At 51.7% G+C, this 23,188-nt stretch overlaps 2 protein-coding genes and 2 non-coding genes across 8 annotated transcripts; 3 read left to right on the top strand and 1 right to left on the bottom strand.

Moving 5' to 3' along the window:
* Positions 1-2,538: 2,538 nt before the first annotated feature.
* Positions 2,539-2,628, top strand: TRNAY-GUA. The gene is given in 2 exon segments: positions 2,539-2,575; positions 2,593-2,628. It is a non-coding gene; the product is annotated as a tRNA-Tyr (tRNA).
* Positions 2,629-2,963: 335 nt separating this feature from the next.
* Positions 2,964-3,036, top strand: TRNAA-AGC. The gene has a single exon. It is a non-coding gene; the product is annotated as a tRNA-Ala (tRNA).
* A 147-nt stretch (positions 3,037-3,183) lies between these two features.
* On the top strand, positions 3,184-21,361 carry AGBL5 (AGBL carboxypeptidase 5). 5 transcript variants are annotated; one of them, XM_042933451.1, is made up of 15 exons: positions 3,184-3,324; positions 4,688-4,947; positions 5,197-5,368; positions 5,688-5,851; positions 6,415-6,592; positions 6,838-7,016; positions 7,446-7,902; positions 8,387-8,556; positions 8,889-9,024; positions 9,688-9,890; positions 10,518-10,732; positions 18,162-18,317; positions 19,388-19,500; positions 20,336-20,466; positions 20,821-21,361. In XM_042933451.1, the coding sequence occupies exons 2-15, from the start codon at positions 4,733-4,735 to the stop codon at positions 20,990-20,992; spliced, it is 2,661 nt and encodes an 886-aa protein (XP_042789385.1). In that variant the 5' UTR covers positions 3,184-3,324; positions 4,688-4,732; the 3' UTR covers positions 20,993-21,361. The 5 variants fall into 5 exon arrangements, with proteins under 5 accessions (XP_042789385.1, XP_042789387.1, XP_042789384.1 ...); XM_042933453.1 differs by lacking the exon at positions 3,184-3,324 and adding an exon at positions 3,418-3,565 and having other exon boundaries at positions 6,970-7,016; XM_042933450.1 differs by lacking the exon at positions 3,184-3,324 and adding an exon at positions 3,418-3,565.
* OST4 (oligosaccharyltransferase complex subunit 4, non-catalytic) lies at positions 21,231-22,473 on the bottom strand. Its single transcript, XM_042933455.1, has 3 exons — positions 22,368-22,473; positions 22,107-22,244; positions 21,231-21,461 (listed from the first exon to the last, which is right to left on the bottom strand). Exon 2 carries the CDS (start codon positions 22,241-22,243, stop codon positions 22,130-22,132), a length of 114 nt encoding a protein of 37 aa, XP_042789389.1. The 5' UTR covers position 22,244; positions 22,368-22,473; the 3' UTR covers positions 21,231-21,461; positions 22,107-22,129.
* Between the last annotated feature and the right edge of the window lie 715 nt (positions 22,474-23,188).

The following is a 23,188-nucleotide window of genomic DNA, read 5'->3' as shown; positions in this document are numbered from 1 at the left end:
TGCTGTCCAATAAAGCTAAACCAGACACCCAGAAGTTTCACATTTGGCAGACCTGTCCATGCACAAGCATCTAAGCTGAGCCGGTGAACCGACCTAGTGTGGACTAGACGAGCAGACCCAGGCTGACAGGTGGGCTATCACCCTATGATGACGGGTGTTACTGGAGGAACAGAAGTCACCTGACACCTCAGAAGGTCACATTTGGCCATTGTAACTTTACTTTTTACACAGCTGGAGTTCTACAGATAACATGCCCCAAAAAACGAAGGGCAGTTTGAGTATGGTTATCTTTTATCAATCTCTTACCAACTCCTGTATGGGCCTGCGAGTTCTGGTACATGACTCATTTGAAACACTTCTTCCCAAAAGGCTTAAAGCACGTTTCTGGATGTGTACCTATAGCGCCAGCTTTACAGCAGGGCAGCTTAATGGGTGGTCTGACTAACCCCAAAACATGGTGTCGCTAGACTCACCTGTAGCATTGCCAGTCCCTTCTCAAATGCCATCACCCCTGGGGTGGAGCGTTTCCCACGGAGACGGGCATGCCTGCCTGTTCAAACGATGATTTCAAAGACTCTCCAAGGACATAGGAAAATGCTTATAATTGAGCTCAATTTGTTGAAAATGGGCTATAATAAAAGTATCCAGAAGAGCGTTGGCAAGGATGTGGAGAAATTAGAACCCTCCTACATTGCTGGTGGGAATATAAAATGGTTCAGTCAGTGTGGAAAAAATTTGGTGGTTCCTCAAAGAGTTAAACATATAATTACCACAAACCCCAGCAATGTCACTCCTATACACCCAAGATAAAAACACATATCCACACAGAAACTTGTACATGAATGTTTATAGCACTGTTATTCATAAAAGTTAAAAGGTGGGAACAGCCCAAATGCCCATCAATAGATGGATAAACAAAATGGTATAGTGATACAATGGAATATTATGCAACCACCAAAAGGGAGAAGGTGCTGACACGTAACACAACCCGGAAGAGTCTCAAAAACATTATGACAAGTGGAAGAAATCGGACACAAAAGGTCACATATTTTATTATTTCTCTTATATGGGATCTCCAGAATAGGCAAAGCCATAGAGAAAAAGCAGGTTAGTGGTTGCCTGGGCAGGGGCACCGGTCGGGGAGTGGGGGAGTGGTGGTGGGGAATGATTACTTAAAGAGTACAGGATGTTCTTCTAGGGTGATGAAAAAAATGAGTTTTGAAACTAGAGAGAAATGATAATTTGCATAATACTGTGAATGCACGAAGTGCTACTGAACCGTTCATACTTTAAAACGGTTCATTGTATGTTATGGGAATCTTGTCTTTAAAAAAAAAAAAAAAAGTTCAGTTTACCAGCATCCTTCCCCTCAAGAAAGAGAGTCAATGGGCACACTAAAGACTGAGCCAAGAAAACTGCCCAAATTAACACTCTCGGACACAGTGGTAGCATTTGGAGCAGCAGAATGAAGCTAAACTAAGAAATCGGTGGGGAGATGTTAACCTCCTGCTTCGTGGGTGGGCGCAAGAGTGAAAGCCCTGTGTGCTCAGTGACATCAGAGACCTCGGATTTAAAGCGTAGGGCTGCAACGGGTCCTAAAACCATCACTGGACCTGGATCTGCCCGGGGCGACTGTGACTCCAGGTAGCCCAGGCCGCAGAGCTGGAAATGGTCCAGGTCTTCCCACACAGGCACTCCGCCAGACCACCAAGCAAGGCTTCGTAGGGGAGGTGGGTTTTAGGTTGGCTTCAAAGCCCCAGGAAATTCTGGTGGGCAAAGGATTGTAGGCTGGCATTCCAGGCCCTTGGAAAGAGGCGCGGAGGTGTGACGAGATAGGGGCAGGGGCGGACGGGTGGACTTGGCCTCGCCCAGGGCCCCCTCCGCGCCTGCGGCCAGGCCGGAATCGCAGGCTTTCTGCGCGGCGGGACGGTGCGCTGTCCTGCACACAGCGAACAGCTCTGTGGCTTGTGTGTTTCATGCTTCAGCCAGAACGAATAAATCCTGACAAAACGTTGGTTAACTGACCTAATGAATGTCCTTCACATCAGGAGAGCAGTAGGATTTTACCGGCGCCCCAAGACACCGAAGGGAAATCTGGAGCAAATAGCGAAAGTAAGCCCTCGGCTTTGCAAACTGGACTTGCGCTTTGCAACTGCAGAGCACATGTGCGTGCCCGCCGCGCACGGGAAATGCGCCCAGCGGCCCAAGGTTGCGAGCAGGATCTCAAAGCGTCCTCAATCCTATAAAAGCCACGGGGGGTGAGGAGATGTGGTTTTTTTTGTTTGTTTGTTTTGTAAAAAACGGAAATGGAAGGTAAGTGTATTGCCCATTTCCTTTGTCCAGAGTTGGGAAGCAGGTTCTTTGCCCGAACTTGTTTCCGGCTTCCTTTGTTTCTGTGCGGCTTGGAGGGACTCGGCAGGAGAGCTCCTTTTATAAAGCGGGGTGGGGAGCTCTCCCCCAAATCTTCTAGATCTTGTCAGAGTAATGTGGCGTTGGTAAGCATTAGGGAGGAATTGGCAGGCGCCAGAAACAGCGGAGCCTTCGATAGCTCAGTTGGTAGAGCGGAGGACTGTAGTGGTACGAGTTGCGGCAATCCTTAGGTCGCTGGTTCGATTCCGGCTCGAAGGACTTCGTACAATCTTTTTAGCTTCCAACTCAAGCCAATCAAGTCGTAGGGAGAAAGTTTCACCGAGAGGCCCGCTGTGGATTTGCAGGAGCACGGCAGATGTTCGGTGAAACACATGTGCAGTAAGTAATCATTGTACGATCCCTCTTCTGTGTTAAATGCGAAGATATGTTATTACTATTGCTTACGTGTGATTATTATATGCCTGCTTTTAAAAATCTTGCCCACGATCCCCCTGTACACTGCTAGATAAAGGTTTTGAATTACGGTCGGTCCTCGGGTCAGCGGCCAGCCTAGAACAGCCTGTAAGGCAAAAGGAAGAGAGGCGGCAGCAGGCGGGGGATTAGCTCAAATGGTAGAGCGCTCGCTTAGCATGCGAGAGGTAGCGGGATCGATGCCCGCATCCTCCACTGAGGCTTTTTGCCCCCTGTATCTGTATCAGTATCAGAGGATTCCTGAAGGGCGGGAGATCCGCTGACCCGGGAAGGTATTTTGTTATACACAGAAGAGCGCGGTGCGCAATGATTAGCTTCGCACATCGTCCTTTTATTTTGCAGGTGAGTCTTCCGGTTTATTTCTTGGTCACTTCTGTCTTGCCCTCCTCCCAGCGGGCAGGCCGTTAACCGTCTTCTGAGAAGACCCCGGTGGAACCCTCTGGCCGGATCTGCCCGCCGAGCCCCCAAAAGCCACTGGCTCAGGTACCCGCTAACGTGCGAGGGAACCCCTGCGTGCTGACCAATGGCAGCGAGCCTTACTGGGCGGGTAGCCAGCTGTATCAGCGGCCAATAGGCGAGAGACTTCTTGTTTCCTGGCAGAGCGGGGTCCCGGCACCGCGGCGCTCGGGTTTTGTTTGGGTCCTGGGTGGAGGACCCGGGTGCCGGGGCTCGAGGTGGCGCCTCGCTAGCGGGAGAGGGAGCGGGATCGCCGGCCCCGAGAGAGGTGAGGGGCGCTGCGTGGAGCGCGGGCCCCGCCGGCCCCGGCCCCGCCCCCTTCTCAGCCCCTTTCGGCCCGGAGCCCCTCTGGAATGCCACCCCGCCCCACGGCCCGGCCCGGCCGCCCCCCCTCCCCCCCCCCCCCCCCGGCCCCACTCCCACGCCCGCACCTCAGACCCCCCCCAGTCCCTGCCCCGAGTGTGAGATCCTGTCGTCCATTCATGCCTCCGAACCCCGCCCTGCCCAGGGCGAGCTCGGTCGGTGTGAGGTGAGGGTCTGTCAGAGTCGAGGGTCGAGAATCACCCCCTACCCCCAAGTGGGTCTCTACCAGCCACGTTTTTAGAGGTGCTCAGCATACCCATCACTTACCCACAACTATTGCCAGCGTAGCTTTTTCAGGGACTCCAGTGCTTTGCAGGGCGGGAGGGGGCTGGAGACAGACCCATGCCCTAACTGGCATTGAGCTCCAGTTTCCAGGTGAGCAGGTGGCTTCTGCCTTGTTTCTTTTGACTTGGCAAAGGCCACCGTTTTCTAGGCATAGGGTAGTGACAAAAAAGGAAGAACTAGCCCTTCCAAGGGTTCAGGGGAGCCACAGACGAATGCCTGGTCAGGACTTGTGAGGACAGAGGAGTGGAGAGAAGCAGCTGCCCATTTAAACTTAGAATCTTGGCTCTTTCCGCTGCTCTGCTCTGCTGGAGATCGGGGAGCCAGTCTAGGAACAAGAGATCCAGAACGGCCCGTTTTTCAAGACGGCCACGTGCTGTGGTGGGTGTATCTGGGTAGGTTTGAGAAATCTGACCTCTCCAATGTTATTCTCCAGCCTTTTGCAAAAAAGCTTGGACTCTAGCGTTTCTCAACATTAGTTAAGCCATGGAGTACTTCATTTTGGGTAAGCCAAGATGTAGTAAAACGGGGTCCTTTTAGGTCAGTTATAACCCTTTGTGTGGCGTTAGACAACTCCTTTCTCTTAGCCTTTGCTAGAAGGCCACTTCTGCCTTTTCTGAGGTGGAAAGAGCCTCTTGCTTCTTAGGGCATTTCCTAAGAAGAGCTTTCATTGATCAGGAGATACCCAAAAACCTTGTTTTCATTTTTCTTCCTTCTTCCTACGCCACCCCCCACTCTCCCCCAGCTCTCAGGGCCAGAGTGGGCAGGAGGATGCTTTCCCAGCCTCACCATGGAGCTGCGCTGTGGGGGATTGCTGTTCAGTTCTCGCTTTGATTCAGGGAACCTAGCCCACGTGGAGAAGGTGGAATCTGTGTCTAGTGACGGGGAAGGAGCAGCAGGTGGGGCATCAGCCCCCACCAGTAGCATCGCCTCTTCTCCTGACTACGAGTTCAACGTGTGGACCCGACCAGACTGTGCTGAAACGGAGTTTGAGAATGGGAACAGGTAAGGGGGGAAGAGGGGAGGGTGGAAGAAGGACAAGAGAGGAGGTGGCCAAGGCCCCAAATCCAGGCTCATTTCGCCGTCTTACAGTTCATACCGTCAGTACCCTTCCTCTCCCTCCCCTCCTCCCTCCTCCCTCGCCTCCTCTGTACCGAACAGGCCTTTCCCAATCTCGCTCGCTCCAGCTGTTTCACGTAGCCTGTCTCCAGCCCTCAGTATGTAATGACCTATTCCTCCTCCTCTGGCCCTCAGGTCATGGTTCTACTTCAGTGTCCGGGGAGGAACTCCAGGGAAACTCATCAAGATCAACATTATGAACATGAATAAGCAAAGCAAGCTATACTCCCAGGGCATGGCCCCCTTTGTGCGCACACTCCCCACCCGGCCACGCTGGGAACGCATTCGAGATCGGCCCACCTTTGAGGTAAGTTCTCCATGAGGGGGAAAGACAGACTTGGGTGCTAAAAGCAGAAGAGGGAAAGAATAGAGGAGTTACCCCGGATAGAGAGTACCAGGCAGGTGGGACGCCAGGTTTTGGTATCAGCTTTCCCTCTAGTGCTAGCTGGAGTCCAAGATAAGCCCCTGCTTCAGGAAGCCTAGAAGGAGCCGACTGTCATATGGAAAGTCCCAGAGGGAGGGAAGTCGGGCATTGTGTTGAGGGTGTAAGGTCAGTTCCTGGCGATCCCAATAGGATCTTAGTTCTCACACCAACAGCCCCTCCCTCTTCCTCCTCTGCTCCTCAGATGACAGAGACGCAGTTTGTGTTATCCTTTGTCCACCGTTTCGTGGAGGGCCGTGGGGCCACCACCTTCTTCGCCTTCTGCTACCCCTTCTCCTACAGTGACTGCCAGGACTTGCTAAACCAGCTAGACCAGCGCTTTCTGGAGAACCACCCTACCCATAGCAGGTGCCAACCCCATCCTTACTCCTGCCACCCAGTCCTCGACCAGACAGCACCTCTGCTACTTCTGGAACTTGCCCCAGGAGCCCCGAACCAAAATGTCACCCGCTCTTTTTCTGTGCAGAATGTGGGACTTTGGGTACCTTTGACCAATATGTTCCTGTGTGACCATGACCTCAGCCTACCGCTACCTGCATTCTACTCACCCACCTGCCCAGTTCAAGCCTCTTAATATCCCAGCTCCCATCAGTTGCCCAGAACTTAGCCCCGCCATTGCCCAACACACCTTTTTTTCTGTCCCGGCAGAGGGTGAGTCTGTGTATGAAGTCATCACATAGTAGAGAGCCATAAACTGGGGAGAAAACAATAAGTTCATCCCGTCTTGTATTCTGCATTCTACTAATTCAGACGACCCAAATCCTCAGCCTCATTTAACACTCTGAGGGACTCTAAGGCCCCGAAGGTTAGCGTGAAAGACCAGATCCTACAAATCCTAGGCCGGGGATGAGGCTCACCTCTTGCTAGGACTTTAGGGACTTCTCGTGGCTTAATCATTTTTATCCCCATAGCCCCCTGGACACCATTTATTACCACCGTGAGATCCTTTGCTATTCTTTGGATGGACTTCGTGTAGATCTGTTAACGATCACTTCCTGCCATGGGCTTCGAGAAGATCGAGAGCCCCGTCTAGAGCAGCTATTTCCTGATACCGGCACCCCCCGACCCTTCCGTTTCACAGGCAAGAGGGTGAGTGGGAACAGCGTAAAGGTGGCACCATGGCCTTTCCGTAGCTCCAAGCCCTGTGGATAGCTTAAGGCCACGTTACCTCTGGGAGTCGTGGCCGCATTCGGAGGCAAGCAGGGCTGCTCCCGGCTCCACTTGCAGACTCAGCCAGCTGCAAATCCAGTGGCTCTTCCTGCCCGCCCCCCATTTACTGTTAGAGTGGACCTACCGGGTAACTGGCCTAATGACCGCTCTCCTCTCCACCTCAGATATTCTTCTTAAGCAGTAGGGTACACCCTGGGGAGACTCCATCTAGCTTTGTCTTCAATGGCTTTCTGGACTTCATCCTTCGACCTGATGACCCCCGGGCCCAAACCCTGCGTCGCCTCTTTGTCTTTAAGCTGATTCCCATGTTGAACCCCGACGGTGTGGTCCGGGGCCACTACCGGTAAGCAGCCTCCCCAGCCTGTCAGGATCGTTCCCGGTCCCCTTCGTGTCCTCCACCTCAGTGAAATACTATCAGCCTCTCCTTTTAACTTCTCCTGCATTCCCAGTCCTCTTGTACCCGAACAAGGGCAAGCCCATCTCATTGCCCAGGGACCAGAGAAGGAATGTGGCACATCTAGCAGCGCTCTCTGGAAGGAGCAGAGTTAGAATAACCGCAGGTCCATCTGGGTAGAGGGAGCCGTGCTTAGTCTCTGCGGTTGGGGGGACAGCCCACCAAGGAGAGGGCCTGTTCTCAATCCTTTCCTTCCTAATGCAACCTGGGCCTCTCATTTTGCAAGTCAGTCTCCCCCAGGCCCCCTTTCATCTACTCTCATGTCTCCTTCACCGGCTCAGCGCTCTAGACTCTGCTTCAGTCTCTGTTTTCCTATAGCACAGACTCGCGTGGAGTGAACCTGAACCGTCAGTACCTGAAGCCCGATGCAGTCCTGCACCCAGCCATCTACGGGGCCAAAGCTGTGCTTCTCTACCACCACGTGCACTCCAGACTGAACTCCCAGGGTCCCTCTGAGCACCAGCACAGTGCCCATCTCCCTCCTGATGCTCCCCTTTCTGACCTCGAGAAAACCAACAATATCCAAAATGAAGCTCACCTTGGGCACGCGTCTGACGGGGATGACCCTGAAGGCTGGACACAGACCGAGTCGGCAGAACAGAAGCCCAGCGGTGTGTGGATTATGCCACAACGGTCCGCTGAGGTTGAGCAGCCGGCCCCCGACACCATCCCCCCTAAAGAGAGTGGCGTCGCTTACTATGTGGACCTGCACGGACATGCTTCCAAAAGGGGCTGCTTCATGTATGGAAACAGCTTTAGTGATGAGACCACCCAGGTAGGAATCCAGAGTGCCACGTGAGTGTGGGAAGTGTTGCAGGTCAGGAGATACAGGTTAGGCCGAGGACAGAGGGAAGGTGGTCTTGTGACAGGAAGGCCTGTGGCTGCAAGAGGTATTCTACCTCCAAACAAGCTTCAAAGGGCCAAGGGGGATGGCACTGGGGCTTTGTGTCTCAGTCTTTACATCATGACCTCCGAACGAAGACCAAGCTGTCAGCATCGTGGTCTTTATTCTACAGTTTGGGAAATCAGGGGAAAAGGAAAAGTTTGCATTGTGGGAGAGAAGAAGCTAAGAGCTTAAAAAGAGGTAGAACTGTACCTTTCCAACACCTGGAAATAAGGTCAAGCACACAGTGACATTTTCAAAAAACACGGTCTCTGCCGTGTATTTAGTCACATGGCCCCCTGCTTGCCATCTCTTCCTTGCCCGTTCCTTCTTTCTGTCTGTCTCTCCTGAATTGCCTTTTTCCTCCCTCATACAGGTGGAAAACATGCTGTATCCAAAGCTCATCTCCTTGAACTCAGCACACTTCGACTTCCAGGGTTGCAATTTCTCAGAGAAGAACATGTATGCCCGAGACCGCAGAGATGGCCAGTCTAAGGAGGGAAGCGGCCGGGTTGCAATCTACAAAGCCTCAGGGATAATCCACAGGTTGGGGGGAAACTGGGATATAGCTGATGAAGTAACTTCCTTAAAGAAAACAATACCCAGTCTAAGTTGTTTGAGGGGCAAGGGATGGCCCAAATCTTCGCAAAAGACAGGCTCACCATTAGCATTGCTGTCTTTGGCCTGAGAGTCTGACTTTTTGGGACTTCTCAGGTACATGATAGAGTGCCGAGGTCAATTGCTAGTTCCTAAGGATTAGCACTTTGTTTGTATCCACTGTTTTCCAAGTGATTATTTCTTAGACCACCTAGGCTGTCCCCCATGGTTCTGTTCTGATTTTTCCGGGCAGGACACTAATAAAGGTCTCTGTGTCTTAGCTACACACTTGAATGCAACTACAACACCGGACGCTCAGTTAACAGCATCCCTGCCGCCTGCCATGACAACGGGCGGGCCAGCCCCCCTCCCCCGCCGGCTTTCCCCTCCAGATACACTGTGGAACTGTTTGAACAGGTATGAATACAGGGGATACCTGGGGAAAAGGGGAACCCCAAAGTCTGGAATGGTCTTCACTCCTGCTGCCTAAGGCCCTCTGAAGAGAGGCTTACCACCGTCACCATCTCACCACTGTGGTTATTTTCCGCAGTTAGCATAGGGGCAGGCCCCAGACTCTGATGGGATTGGGACGATGAGTAGGCACTATTTCTGACCTCATACCACAGAGAATCCCCAGCACATCTGAGTCAGATTCTTTGCGTCTTAAGCTGGTCTTCTTCCTTCTGTTGGGTTTGTTCACTCCTACCTAGGCTTAAAAGCACCACCTCTGCAGTGGTCTTTGAGGACCCCAGGGTCCTAGAGCACGCGAGAGAAGGAGAAAGAGCTGCAGGTTATAGAAGAGATTGAAACGCCTTCTCCTGCTGGGAGAATGCCTTCCTGGTGCCAGCCAGAAAGCACACTTGCTCTTGCCCATAAAGGATGAGGGTCCCAAAATGAGCAACGGTTTAGGGAACGGCTTTAAATCTGCCGAGATAAATAGCCCTGGCACAAAATATAGCCTGCCCGCTGAGGAAATTTGGGGCCGGGCCTCCCCTTCCACTGTGCTGTGCAACCCCCTCCCCAACATAGCAGCCTGGGTTGGAAGTCCCAGATGCTGAGCCAAACTGGACTACCCCACAGGTGGGACGAGCTATGGCCGTTGCAGCTCTGGACATGGCAGAATGCAATCCATGGCCCCGAATTGTACTATCAGAGCACAGCAGCCTCACGAACCTCCGCGCCTGGATGCTAAAACACGTGCGCAGCAGCCGCGGCCTGAGCAGCACTGTGAACGTGGGTGTCAACAAGAAGAGAGGCTCTCGAACTCCACCCAAAAGTAACAAGTAAGACCCACAGGGTGGAAGGAGGAAAGGGTATGAAAGTGGAACGGGGCTTTAGAGCAAGGAGTTCTAAGGGGTTTGTGTTCCTCCCCTATCCAAAAGGACCACATGGTGAGTATTTTCAGAGCAAGTTAAAATTGGTAAGATTAGTAGATTTTTTTGAAAATGGGATCCTCTTCCCTCTTCCCTGGAGCTACAGACTTCCTAGGCATCTGGAAACCAGGCCAGGGGATTCCCTGCTCCAGAGCCCGGCACAAAATTAAATTTAATTGCGGTGGGGGTAAGGGCAGGTCTCGGTTTCCAGGGGTTGGGAATGACCGAGAGGTCCAAGGGAATAAGGGGGGAATTCACTAAGTTAAGCTGCTCCGAGACAGCCCCGCAGCCCTTAGTATGTTTTCTGCAGGAGCATGTATTTGTGAACAAGGGCTCCCAGGCATCCTGAGATCAGCTGGTATGGCCCAGGTTAGATACCCCATCTGTGGACACAGATCCCTCCCTTTTCCCTTGCAGTGAGCGCCTTTGCCTTTTTCACCCAAGGTGAAGCGTTCCTGAGCATCAGACCTCAGGGAAAGCCTTGGGACACAACCTCCCCGGCCCAGGGCTAACTGGCATCTGCTTGCTTCTTTGCAGCGGCTTGCCTGTTTCCTGCTCTGAAAATCCCTTGAGCCGTGCACGCAGTTTTAGCACTGGCACAAGTGCCGGTGGCAGCAGCAGCAGCCAGCAAAACTCTCCACAGATGAAGAACTCCCCCAGCTTTCCTTTTCATGGCAGTCGGCCCACAGGGCTGCCAGGCCTGGGCTCTAGCACTCAAAAGGTCAGCCACCGGGTGCTGGGCCCCGTCAGAGGTAAGCCAGTCTGGGAGCCCCTGCAACAGGTGTTCAGTTGTTTGGGGAATTGCTGGGGGAAATGAGAGCTTGAAGATACACACTCTTGGCTGGGACCAAGGGGTGAATCAATAAAAGTAGTTTATAGCAGAATCTGCAGCCTCTCCTGCGACCTTGGTGTTCCCTGCGCCATGAGCCCCAGAGCAGTACTGTGTGTGGCACAGGCGGGAGTCCTGGGTACCTGGGCTTCAGCACATGCTGGGAAGCAGGGGGATTTCCAAGAACAAAACACTAGCTGCAACAGGGCCACACTGAAATGTGGAGCCTCCATATCAGGAATGGTGTCAGACTGTCTTGTTAGGAGCAGTGTAAGGAAACGTCCTCACAACGCAAATTGTAGCACCGTAGAGATGGGAGAATCCTATCCAAGGTCTCTATGGGATGAAACCGTTCCTGGCTTCAGAGCCTGTTCAGAAAGCGGTATCAGAAGGATGCTAAGTCTTCCAGAGAAAAACGGAACAAGTACAGACAGCTTCTGTTGGAGGCTTACAACACAACAGTCTGGCCCCTCCCAGCAGTCACCACAGCTGCTCAACTGTGCATCAGTACCCCCCGGGTTGGCTTGATGAGACCCTGCCTGGTGAGAGATTCTGAGTTCAGAGGTATACCAGAAACAGATGGGCTTTTAGGGACGAAGAAGAGGAAGAGACCGTGGAGCCATTCCTTGGGGGTGACTCAGACTTGGGTGGGGGGAGATTGTTGTAGTGCCACTTCCAGAAATACACGAAACCTCAAAGCAGTATTGTACGTGGCCTCTGGGCTGGAGACATCCTGCCAGAGTTTGGAGGCTTGTGAGCTGGAACTAAGAGGCTGGGGGTCTTCAGGCCACACTCCTCATTAGCACTCCCTGGTAGGGACCCAGAGGCCTGCCCTGGGGCAGTGGCTATGGGAGCCTGACTGCACCCGCTGGAGCAGCCACAGGGGAGGGAGCATTGGTCCTTAGCAGCTTTGGCCAGTAAGACCGTTTATCCCTCATAAGCAACACAGTTACCGCTGCTTCTATTCCGAGCCCCATTCTTTGAGATTCTCCCTTCATTTGGAGAGGATGCTTTTGTACAGCGTTGTTTGAAGGAGAGTATTAAAATAATAATGCCACGTATTTAAATAGCATTAAACAGCGAACAAAACAGTATCACATATATATATTTCATTTAGTCCTCACAAGGACCCTGTGGGGTGGGTGGCATTTCCATTTTTCGGATGAGAAAACTGAGGCTGTTTAAGGGCGACTTGTCCAAGATTTCAGAGCTTAATATTAAGTAGCAAAGTTACTCACTAATCATTATTCAGACTTCCTCTAATTTCTCTTCCTTTTTTCTTTGTTTTTTTCCTTTTTGTCAGCCTCTCATACCTCTTCACTCATAGCTCCTGGGAAGGAATGTCAGCGTCCTAAATTCCCCTTCCCTGACTACAAAAGAGAAATAGGAAAGAGTCTTCTCTAGGCCCAGGTCCTCACTGGAGGATTCTAAGCAGTTTTTCGTTCGTATTTTATTCTCGTCCCCACCCCACCCCATGCAGAGTGCTGTATGAAGCTCCGTCAGTGAGAGACATGTATTCTGTGTCTTTGTTACTTCCCCAAATAACGAAGAGAAAAGGTGCATATTCAGTACTAAATACTTCCCGGTTGGCTGACTTTAAATTTAATAGGGGACACAGGACAGTGAACAACATAAAAGCACACACTCGTAAACACAGGGCACTTGGGGAGCCACCGTCACAGAACACTCAAGAGTAAGTAGCCAAAGAATGTTCAGTTGAGCGATGATTTTGAAGAATGGATGGTAGCATATGGCTTGACAAAAACATTCCAGAGATGAGAGTGGTAGCCAGGGCCAGTGCTGCTGCGCAGAGAGGACAAGAAGCGGACAGACCTAGCTGGTGCAAAGGGCCAAGCCCTTCAGCACAGAAATTAGGTGGAGAGAGGTTGGAGGAAGAAGTTGAAATGTCTGGAAGAGAAAGATGATGAGTTAACTGAGACATAGGACAACGATTGTGTGCTTCAGAGAATGGTGGGGACGAGAGATTTATGCAAGAGTGGCCTGTGAACTGTATGTATTGGGTAGGCGGGGGGAGGGGAATCCTCACAGTAATTGATATATGAGATAACTAATGGCTATACCAGGGTCTGGAAAGGAGAGAGAAATATATGCATCAGAAACAGGTAGCAGGATTCAGCGATGGTGGAAGAGAGGCAAACTAAGAGTTTCAAGGTTACAAGCCAAAGGAGAGAGTCATGGTGATGTTAAGACATTGTTTGGAAGAAAAAGTGTTGAGTTTATCTATTTCAGACATACTCGGATGTCATGGGCCATCTATACGGAGATGTCCTGCAGGCAGAAAAAAGAGCCAGCCTGTAGAAAAGGTGACATCAAGGTTGGATCTAGGCATCAGCCATACGCAGGTGCAGGTAAAACAAGTGAGAAGCGATGTCCCCCCAGGTAAATGAGCTAAGAAGCAGAAAAAAGGAGCTGGCGCCAGGAAGAGACACCCTGGGGACTTGAGTAAAACGTGTGAGACCTAACAAACTATGTCTCTAAAGTCAAAGGGTTGAGAAGAGGGTTACTAATTCTATCAAACAGGAATACTGGAAGGAGGTGAAAGGTCAGAGCACTGGAATCTTGACTCCAGGTACTACAGTTTTTGCCGCTTCATCTCCTAGAGTCTCCAGTAGGACTCTAGGATTGGAGACTAGTCCCGGCTTAGGATAGGGACCTGCGGCTTTATTTGTCCGGTTGATCTGTCCTATAGCTTTGTGCTATTTCCTGGTTCTGCACATCCGGTTCTTTGGCCCCTGCCACATCTAGTCATACTTTGTCTTCTGACATAGGAAGAACACAGCTCCTGTATCTCTGAGACCTAACTATAAAGCGGCTATACTTTCCAAACCCAAAACTGAGACTGTGATCTGACAAAAGATTTTTTTCTGACTTGTAAATTTAAAAGAAAGTTCCCACTGATGTATAAAAATCGTATCACACTTAACTGTATACTTAATTCATGACTATCCTTTATTGGCTAGAACAGAGCATAAGATAGGCTATCCAGAAAATTTCAGAAAAGAGCTAGGCAGCCCAGCCAGAAGCTTAAAGCAGAGGTTAGGGAACTAGTCTGGCAGGTTCTATTCTCAAGACTGGAGGATGAACATTTTAGGAGGCCAACGAGCAAGGCAACTCAGGGTGAACAGGAATGTTCCTGAGACAGGAGACTGCAAGAGCCTCCAAGGAAGCTTGACCCCACTCCCACCCCCTGACCGCAGTGCCAGGAGCTTCTTTACCTAGTTGCCCCAGCTGCAAAACACCTCCTGAGCAACACCTGCCCAGTTATGCAGCCGAGTTCCAGTTCAGCAGGCACAGAAGGGCACACAGCGTTGGCAGCAGCTGTTCCTGCAGAGGAAAGTAAGCTCCCGGGAAGAGCTTATCCAGTGACCGAGTCAGGGAAGTAGGAAGTTGAAAGCCTGCAAGATACTGATGCAAAACAGAGCTTGAAGGCAAGCCGGCTGGGGTGAGGGTGGATAAATCAACCAGCTCCACCTGTCTGTTATGTAGGGCATAGGACTAAGGTGAAGCTGGTGGGGCGCCCAGGACTCGGGGTCGGGAGTGCACTCCCTAGGATGAGTGAGACCCCTAGGATGAGTGTCTCATCCTAGTCCTGGCCCTGGATTCAGGCAAGTCTCACCCAGTAACTGAAACATATTCCCTGGCCCTGTGGCCTATCTGGTGGGGCCGTGGGGTAAAAGACAAGGGGCAGTGTAAAAACGGAGGCTGTCAGCTGTCATCCCACCACAGCCACCGTCCTCCCTCCCAGCTCTGGCATTTGCATCTGTAGTTACTAGAACGCTTTCCTGGCCTCTGCCATGCCATGGCTCAGCCGACGGGCTGCTTCTGGTAGAGCAGCTGAAGTCCGATGGTGAGTGGAGGTTCCTTTGAAAAGTGAGTCAGAGGACAGAGGAAGAATGCCTCCAGCACCATCACTAACTACTTTTACTTTTTCCACTGCAAACAAGTTTTGTGGTTAAGAGTAGATTAAAGCTTGAGGGCAGGAAATGTCTCCTAACACATTTACTTATTCCCTTGGTGCCTTGCATTTATTTATGATCAGTGAATACTTGTTGAATGGAAAAGACAAGAAATTGGGAGCTGAATAAATGCTTGTCTGACCTTTTCACCCCTTAGAGGGCATAAATCAGGTCTGTGGTTATCCCAGGGATTCAGTACGATCTAGGGTGCTCCGTGTAGGGACAGTTCAAAGATGCCAAGTCAGTAACTGTTCCTTTAAATTTTGAGACCTTTAGAATAAACCACTCTAACTCCTACACTGGGGAGGTCAGTCCGGCTCTACCTCAGACCTCTGCCCCAGGATTATCCTTCTCCCAAAATGGAATCTACAGTTGATTACCATAAAATACAATCTCACAACCTCTGGAAGCATAGCTGACTCACATATCACTCTGCACTCAGCCTCAAGCCACTGTTTTGTATAGCTTAGAACCAAGAAATAACAGCTGGGGTTCCTCCCTTAAATTTTTGTCTCAGTGGGAACTAAGTAGGCCTGGATTATACCAGGGGCCAAGAGTCAAAACACGAGAAATTGGGCTGTGTGCTCACATTGCCAAATTTACAGGGAGGCCTGGCCAGGCTTTAAGACAGTCTTTTAAGGGACACCTGGGTGGCTCAGTCAGTTGAGCATCTGACTTGATTTCAGCTCAGGTCACAATCCCAGGGTTGTGGGATCGAGTCCTACATTGGGCTCTGCACTAAATGTGGAGCCTGCTTGGGATTCTCTCTCTCTCTCTCTCTCTCTCTCTCTCTCTCTCTCTCTCTTTCTCTCTGCCCCACCCTCCCCCAGTGCACACTCATGCTCTTAAAAAAAAAAAAAAAATCGTTTAAGTGAGGGTTAAAATGCTATTTTTAAATGCCTTATCCTTTCCATATTAGGCCTCTCCTAAACCAGACTGGTCTCCTGTCCTTAAAACTCTCATTAGGGGCAGGATCCTTGAGTTGTATCTGTAGTATCTTTCCTATAATATGTACATTCACACTGACATTTTTTACATCATATGCCTGTTCTGCTTCATACCTTCCTGAGTGTTGCTCAGTTTCTTGCTACAACCTAGAAATGTCCTAAAGGCTTTCATTCACTTTCTTACTTGCTCTTTCTTACCTTTCCTGGGGTGGGCAAGGCTTCATCCTTAACATGATTTCAACATGCCTCTGTGTAGAGATACCCAGATCATCAAGAAACCCACTATTTCCATCCTTGATCAAGTTCATTTCTGCCTGCTATGCACGGTCATCTGGATATCAACCTGATATCAGTGTTTTACTGAAGAATCTCTCAAGGCTAGGTTCTACAGTATTTCTGAGTCATTGGTGGTAGGTGATGCTTCAGGTTGACTGTGGCCATGAGCCTCTGACTTCTGTCCTTTCACTGTGTATCACCTCTTTAGTACCCTAAGGTCTGTTTGTTGTTGTTGCCTGTTTACTATTGACTTACAATTGACAGGTCTGGTTAGTTTTGACTCTTGGCTCTAATTGGTACTCTAATTGGTACCCAGCCCCTCAGCAAACTCCTCAAAGCTAGAGTAGCTTCTGTCCTGAAATCTCTCCCTTTCTTCTATTCCTTATTCATGTGTCAACTTTTTAAAAAGACAGACCTGCCAAACCTGAGAGCCTCCCTACACCATCCAGTCACCTTCTGCTCTCAGAACTTGTACCAGTGAGGCTCTAGCCAGAGTGGACCAGAAAGAGCTGCCCCACGGGGAATAAGCATATGTCCTTAGACTCAGATTATTGAGCCAGTCCATGGTCTATGGTGGGTGTCTGCTACTCAGGAAAACAAAACCTTTACTAACGTCTCTGGTTTTCTAGGCAGAGTTTTGTAGGCACCAGGATATACAGACTGGTATAGACTGGAGGAAAGTCCTTACCCTCGAGACATTGCAGTTTCAAGCAGAATACTAGTTAACAACTACTGAGTACTATGTACCAGGCATGATCATAAGTACTTGACATGTGCTAGCTTCCTGAGACAAAAACCATAAATCATTACTAGCCAAGTGAACAAAGGACAATAAAGCAAGGGAGAACAGTCAATTCTACCTGTGATGGTCAGGGAGGCTTCACAGAGGTGACATTTGAGATGGGTCATGTTAAGTTGTTCAAGGTTTCACTAGAAGAGGAAACTGACATTGCAGAAGAACCACACAGCTAGCAGCTACAGGGGCTGTAGCAGAGGGTTTGAAGGATCAAGTCAGCATCCTACCAAGGATGGGCAGACTGGAACCACAGTGGGTGGAGTTCTGAATGCCATGGTAAAGGGTTTAGACTTTATCCTTTATTTTTTTATGTTTATTTATTTTTGAGAGAGAGAGATGCAGACAGAGCATGAGTGAGGGAGGGACAGAGATGGAGACACAGAATCTGAAGCACGCTCCAGGGTCTGAGCTATCAGCACAGAGCCTGATGTGGGGCTCAAACCCACAAACTGCAAGACCATGACCTGAGCCGAAGTCGGATGTTTAACTGACTGAGCCACCCAGGCGCCCCTAGGCTTTATCCTTTAAAAGACCTTCAGTATCTCCTCCTTGCCTGAACCAAATGACTTTTATCAGGTCTAGGTTTTGGAATAATTTCTGGCACCGGTGTGAAAGATGGGAATGTAAAAGGGAACAGATTCAAGCTAGGGTGACAAGTGGGGAATTTTTTTCAGAAGCCTGAATGAGAGATAAAGACCTATAGCTGGACACAGGCCATATCAAGGGAGAATGAAGGAGGAATCCAAGCAAAGGCAGAGGCAGAATTGTCTAGATTTGGTTAAACACAAATCTAGATATGAGGGAGGAGTCAGAAGATGAAACAGGTTTCTAGGACATTTTTCACCAAGGTAAGGAGAAGAAAAGTAAGGATGGAAGAAAATTAGTTTTGCTGGGTCATGAGAGACCGCCAGGTAGAAATGCCAGTGGACCACTGAACTGTAGTTCAGGAAAGAGGGCTACAGAGCAGCTTGGGAGTTTAGAGTATGCACAGCAGGAGGGGACCAAGGGTACAATGGGGGAGGGGCACTGGCATTTGGGGGCAGTAAGTGTAGCTGAAGAGGAGTGGTTAGAGGCAGGAGAAACCTAGGGAAGCTGTTTCAGAAGCCAAGCTCAGTAACTTCTCGGCCAGAAGAATGAACTGGCAAGCGAGCAGGGTGGTTAGCCACAGAGTGGCAGATGAGGGCTTGCTGTGACCCGGGTAACCGGAGTAAGTATCAGAGAGGTCTTTCTACCCACCTTAAATTTACTTCCAGAGAGGAGTGCTGGTGTGATGACAAGTGCGAGAACCAGCAGGGCAGTGGAGTGACAGGGCCTCACTTACTTGCCCTTTTATCTCCTTGTGTCCCTTCCACTCAGAGCCCCGAAGCCAGGACAGGAGACGGCGGCAGCAGCCACTGACCCATCGCCCTACTTCAAGCGGCCTGGCCCCATCCCCAAATCCTGCTAGTTCTAGCCCAGCAGCCTCACACAACATGGGCTCCTGCCTACTCCCCAGCTCACTCAGCATATCAGGTCTGTACCTACTGCCACCGAAATCTGGGTTGGCCAGCCTCCTTCCTTCCCTACTACCCAGGGTGTAGACCAGACTCCCTGCTAGGCTTAAACCAATCCCTTCAGCTCTTCTTTCTTGACTTGATGCAGAAAGTTAATGCAGGCCTCTCCACACCGGGGGCATCCGTTATCCTTCTGGATTATCCTAAACCCGTAAAGCACCCATGCTCTTGTACAGGAAGCTGGAAGTTAATGGACATCTTTGTATAATAAAATAGCTATTGTTTCTTGAGCATCTATATGGCAGGCACTGCTCTAAGCATGTTGTCTCACTTAATCCTCAAAGGTGAACAACCTGAGTACCTGCTACTTACTCAAGCTTCCTGACTCCAGGAACTGGGCAACATTAGACACAACTTAAGAACAAAAAAAGGCAAAGGCCTTTCACCTGTCATCACAGCAAATGCTGTGTGACCGCATCATCCGCATAAAACCTAGGCCACCTGCCGTCCTTTTAAGTTATACACCCAGCTGTGTAAAGGACTGGACGGGAAGGATTCCTAAGACTCCAGTCCAACATCCTCTAACTCCCTCAGAGCCCACTACTCCCAACCTGTTAACGGCCTTCAACGGGTAGCCCTTGTCAATCTACCATCTTGGGTACTGACTTATCCTTGAACGCTTACTCATTTGGATGCGACAGGCCCTGAAGTCTATAAATTCACAGTAGTTCAGCTTGATGGGCTGTGGCTCAAGTTGCAAGTTGCTACTCCACTCCTTGGACCTGACTACAGCATGCCGTGCTTCTCAACCAGGGGCCATTTTACTCGCTAGGGAACGTGTGGCAAGGTCTGGAGACATTTTTGGTTGTTACGATGGGGAGGGGACAGAGGAAGAAGAAATGCCATCTAGTAGGTAGAGACCAGAAATACTATTAAACATTCTGCAACGCACAAGACAGGTCCCCACAACAAAGAATCATCCAGCCCAAAATGTCAACATTGCCAGTTTTGAGGAACCCTGTTCTAAAGGAAGTTCCCTCTTCTTCTCCACGGCTCCCTACCCTGATAGCAGTTTTCTTTGTTTCCTAGGGAGCAGCTGCTCATTCCTGTCCTCAGGCGACAAGCCAGAGGCTGTCATGGTGATTGGGAAAGGGCTGCTAGGGACTGGACCTCGGATCCCCTGTATCAGGACACGACTGCAGGTAACATTTTTGTGTCTTCCCCAAACCCCAGTGTAACAACTCTCACAGAGCCCAGCAAGGCACTGTTCGTCTGGGTAGTGGGAGGGAAAATGCTCAGCACTGCTTTACAACCTCCCCCGGCCATATCAGAGAGTTGCTCTGGTGCCTGTGCCTGTCTGTCCAGTACCCCCATCCCTCAGCCAGGTCTCTTGCTTGCTTCCAACCCGCGTCCCTGCCAGATACACCCCAACCTCAGCCTGCTAGCTTTGGCACTGCCTGCCCCTGCCCTTAGCTTCTCCTCTCTTTCTGCCCAGACCTGCCCGAGGAGAGTTCCCGCCAGGAGGGGTCCCGGATTCCCCAGGTAACACATCTGGTTGCTGCTCCTAAGAACAGCTGTGCCACCAACTCCCAATTCAGTCCAGATTTCTCATGTTAAATTGGCTAAAGCTGAGTACAGACAGAGACCGGATGCGTGAAGCCTAAGCTGCTCTGGCAGGGACTGAGGCACAGAAGGCTCTGAGAGACCCACCAATTCTCCAACCTCTTTCCAAACACTGCTTCCCTCTTCAGCCAGATGTCAGCCATAATACAGCCATGGAGGTTAAATGCTAGATCCTTTTGCCTCCCCTAGTTAAGTATGACTTAGAGTGTATAGTCATAAACTGAACCTAAGAATTCTCTAGCTATTATCCTGCCTTACCCTCTCAGCTAGGGACAGTGCCCAGAAATTCAAGGTCCCAGTACCGGTGTTGACCCCTGTACTACACTCTTATGCACGGAAACTCTAGAAGCAAACCCAGAAGCAAAAAAGTTAATGGAAGAATCCAGCCTCTCAGCCCACCCCCTATCCACACAGGCTAGGCCCAGGTTGGGCCGGGGCTCACCGCCGACTCGCAGAGGGATGAGAGGCTCTTCGGGCCCCACATCCCCTACACCCCGGACCAGGGAGAGCAGTGAGCCGGAGCCAGGACCCAGCTCTGCACCAGGGTGAGCACCCGGGTCCATTCCCTCACCCCACCTCTCACCTCTGTCCCTTCATTCCCATTTCTGCGCACATTCAGGATCATTTTCTTCCTTCCCTAATCCCTCTGACCTCCAAAAGACTAAAGGTACTTTCATTAAGAATCTAGTCCCTGATTTTTTTCCCATAATGGCCTCAGTCTTCACTCCAAAGGACAAGAAAACAACTCCTGGTTAGGGCCTAAGGCCTAGGAGCCGCCGCATTTCAGCATCAGCCCAAGGTGCAGTGCTCAACCCACCTATCATTACCCATCTCCCCTCTCTCGTGTCCAGCCCGTCAGAGTTCTCACAAGCCTGATTCCTCTCTCTTCTCTGTTGCAGGCTGCCTCACGCCGGGCCCCCACGGCCCCGCTCTGCCCCTGCCTTTTCTCCTATTTCCTGTAGTCTATCTGACTCCCAGTCCCGGATATGTTACAGCGGGGGGCCTTTGGGCCAGCCTGAGGTTTGTTTTGTCCCTAAATCACCCCCACTCACTGTTTCTCCCCGGGTCTGATGCCTCCACCTCCATGCCCAGGATATAGCCCCAAGATGGGGTACACAGTGAGAAATGTGCTAGCCTCCTCCCTCAGCTGTTGATTCCATGTGACAACCATAATTCCTATATGAACGGACAGTGAATACCAGCCACACTGTTCTGAGACATCCCAGAGCATCACCTTGAGACAGCACAAAGCAGAAACCTGCTACCCCATCCCTCCCTCCACAGCACAAGATTTTGGGACCACAAAAAATATATATCTATATTTTTATATTGGGGGGAGGGAGTAGAAAAAGCCCCTATCCTGGGCCCTACTCAGTGGCAGCTTCTTGTTCCATAGGGTTAAGGAAGACTTTGAGGAAATAAAAGTTGTTTGGAAAAATCCAGGTGTAGTTGCTTTGTATGTTGTGATGGGTAGAGGGATGAAGTGAAGTGTGAAGGCCCCTCACACCCTCCATCTTGCCTCAGCCTATGTCCTGGAACCCTAGAAAAAAGGGGGAAAGACCCGAGGTAAGGAAAATGCTGCAGCTTTCCTCTGGGGAAATCCTTCAGGCATCCACTCCCATCCATCCTGTTCCCCCTTTACATTTTTGACCAACACTTAAGGTTCCCCACCCTACCCCACCTTTCTTGTCTAGGGCTTGGGTCTACAGGAGCCACCCTAACTCAGTGCCTCTTGCTCCAGAATTCTACATCTTTACAACCCCCCCCCCCGCCTTCCCCCCCCCCCCCAAATTGTGCCTCAATAAAAGCCTCAACAAGCTTGGAGAAGTGAAGACTCCTTAAGTCCTCCTTAAGTGAAGAGCCCAAATCCTCATACTTGGGTGGCATCCTCAGTACCTTTACTCCTCTCTGTGTCAGTGTCTCCTAGTACCCAAAGGCCCAACTTGGGCATGGGGGTACCACGAAGACGGGGGCAGAGGAGTAGGAAAGTCACCCCCATTCTAGCAGGTAAAGGGCGGGGCACTGTAAGGCATTCCCTACTGTGTGCGGATAAAGGGGCTCAGTTCTGGACTGTATCATGCTTGGCCCGGCACTTTCTGATTTGAAGTTTCGAACCCTGCAGGCCCTGGCGCGGCCTCGCCACTCCACTCTCCGGGGGCTGGGCGCTGCAGCCCCGGACCGTTACCTGGGGCGGAGAAAGCGCCACTTTCATTCCTGCTTCTTGGGATTGTTGACGGCCACGTAGTGATAGAGAACCACAAGCAGAAAGAGCGACACGCCCAGCATGTTGGCGAAGATGGCGAGCTGCACGTCTGTGATCATCCTGAGGAGAAGAGGAGGGACTGAGCCTGGGGCTGGCGCATTCCTCGCCCAGGCCGGGACCCGTTCTCGCCCCCTGGACCAGCCACCGCCGAAGCGCCGCTGAGCGCGCTTACGCGCCTCTCACCTGACCAGCTGGGCTCAACGCGGTGCGGTCGGCGCACTAGCTCCAGGTAGGAGTTCCGGCCCGGAAGTTGGTAGCGCGAGCGCAAGCCCAAACCAGGCACTTCCGGCCGTGCTGCTCGGCCGGAACGGGCTCTCTAGCCCCGCCGTCTCGCCTGCTCCCCGAGGCGCCTCGCAGGGGCGGGGTCTCGGGCGGGGCTGCGGCCCGACTGCCCGCCGCAGGGGGTGGGCGAGCCGCGGGCGCGCGCCACAGGCGGGCGGAGCGCAGCTGGCCGCAGCTGGCGCAGCAGGGGACGCGGCAGAGCCGCGGCCGCCTCCCCGAAGCCCAGCGGCGGGCCGGGGCGAGGGTGCGGCGGCGTGGTAGGGTGAGAGGCTCGGCCTGACCCCTAGACTTCGACCCCGCTTCCTGCCTTGGCCCCCCGCGCTGCTGCCCACCCTCCGCTTCCCGGCTCGGCCCAGCCAGGTGCTTCCTTTGGGCCCTGCCCTCAAGGTCCCCTCCCTGGCCCCCGCGGCGGAGAGGGCGGTTAGAGGCGGTGCAGAATAGGGAGAGAGCTGGGGCGGCCGGAGGCTCCTCTCCTCGGCTCCCGCCTTTTTGCCCCACACCCGCCCAGGGGAACGATGCTGCCTGCGATCCGACCGGTGCCTCCCTTCCCCGGGCTCGCTCCCCCCACCCCACCCCCCGGAGGTGGGCGTCGGAAATAGGGCGGACCCTCCCGGAATCAAAACCCAAACCGTGGGACTTGGGCCAAGTGGGAAATCACCCCCCGGATGTGAGGGAGGGAGAGTGGGAGGGAGGGCCAGGACAAGCAAGAGGGGTTGTGTGTT

The sequence above is a fragment of the Panthera leo genome, chromosome A3 (assembly GCF_018350215.1).
Source record: "Panthera leo isolate Ple1 chromosome A3, P.leo_Ple1_pat1.1, whole genome shotgun sequence".
Classification (NCBI taxonomy): domain Eukaryota; kingdom Metazoa; phylum Chordata; class Mammalia; order Carnivora; family Felidae; genus Panthera; species Panthera leo.
The sequence above is the reverse complement of the archived record's forward strand: the minus strand, read 5'-3'. Positions and strand labels throughout refer to the sequence as shown.

Coding starts and splice junctions, on each gene's coding strand:
- AGBL5 (XM_042933451.1), top strand. CDS start 4,733: ATGGAGCTGCGCTGTGGGGGATTGCTGTTCAGTTCTCGCTTTGATTCA. Junction 18,318..19,387: donor CAGCTCACTCAGCATATCAG/GTCTGTACCTAC, acceptor TTTGTTTCCTAG/GGAGCAGCTGCTCATTCCTG. Junction 20,467..20,820: donor GGACCCAGCTCTGCACCAGG/GTGAGCACCCGG, acceptor TCTCTGTTGCAG/GCTGCCTCACGCCGGGCCCC.
- OST4 (XM_042933455.1), bottom strand. CDS start 22,243: ATGATCACAGACGTGCAGCTCGCCATCTTCGCCAACATGCTGGGCGTG.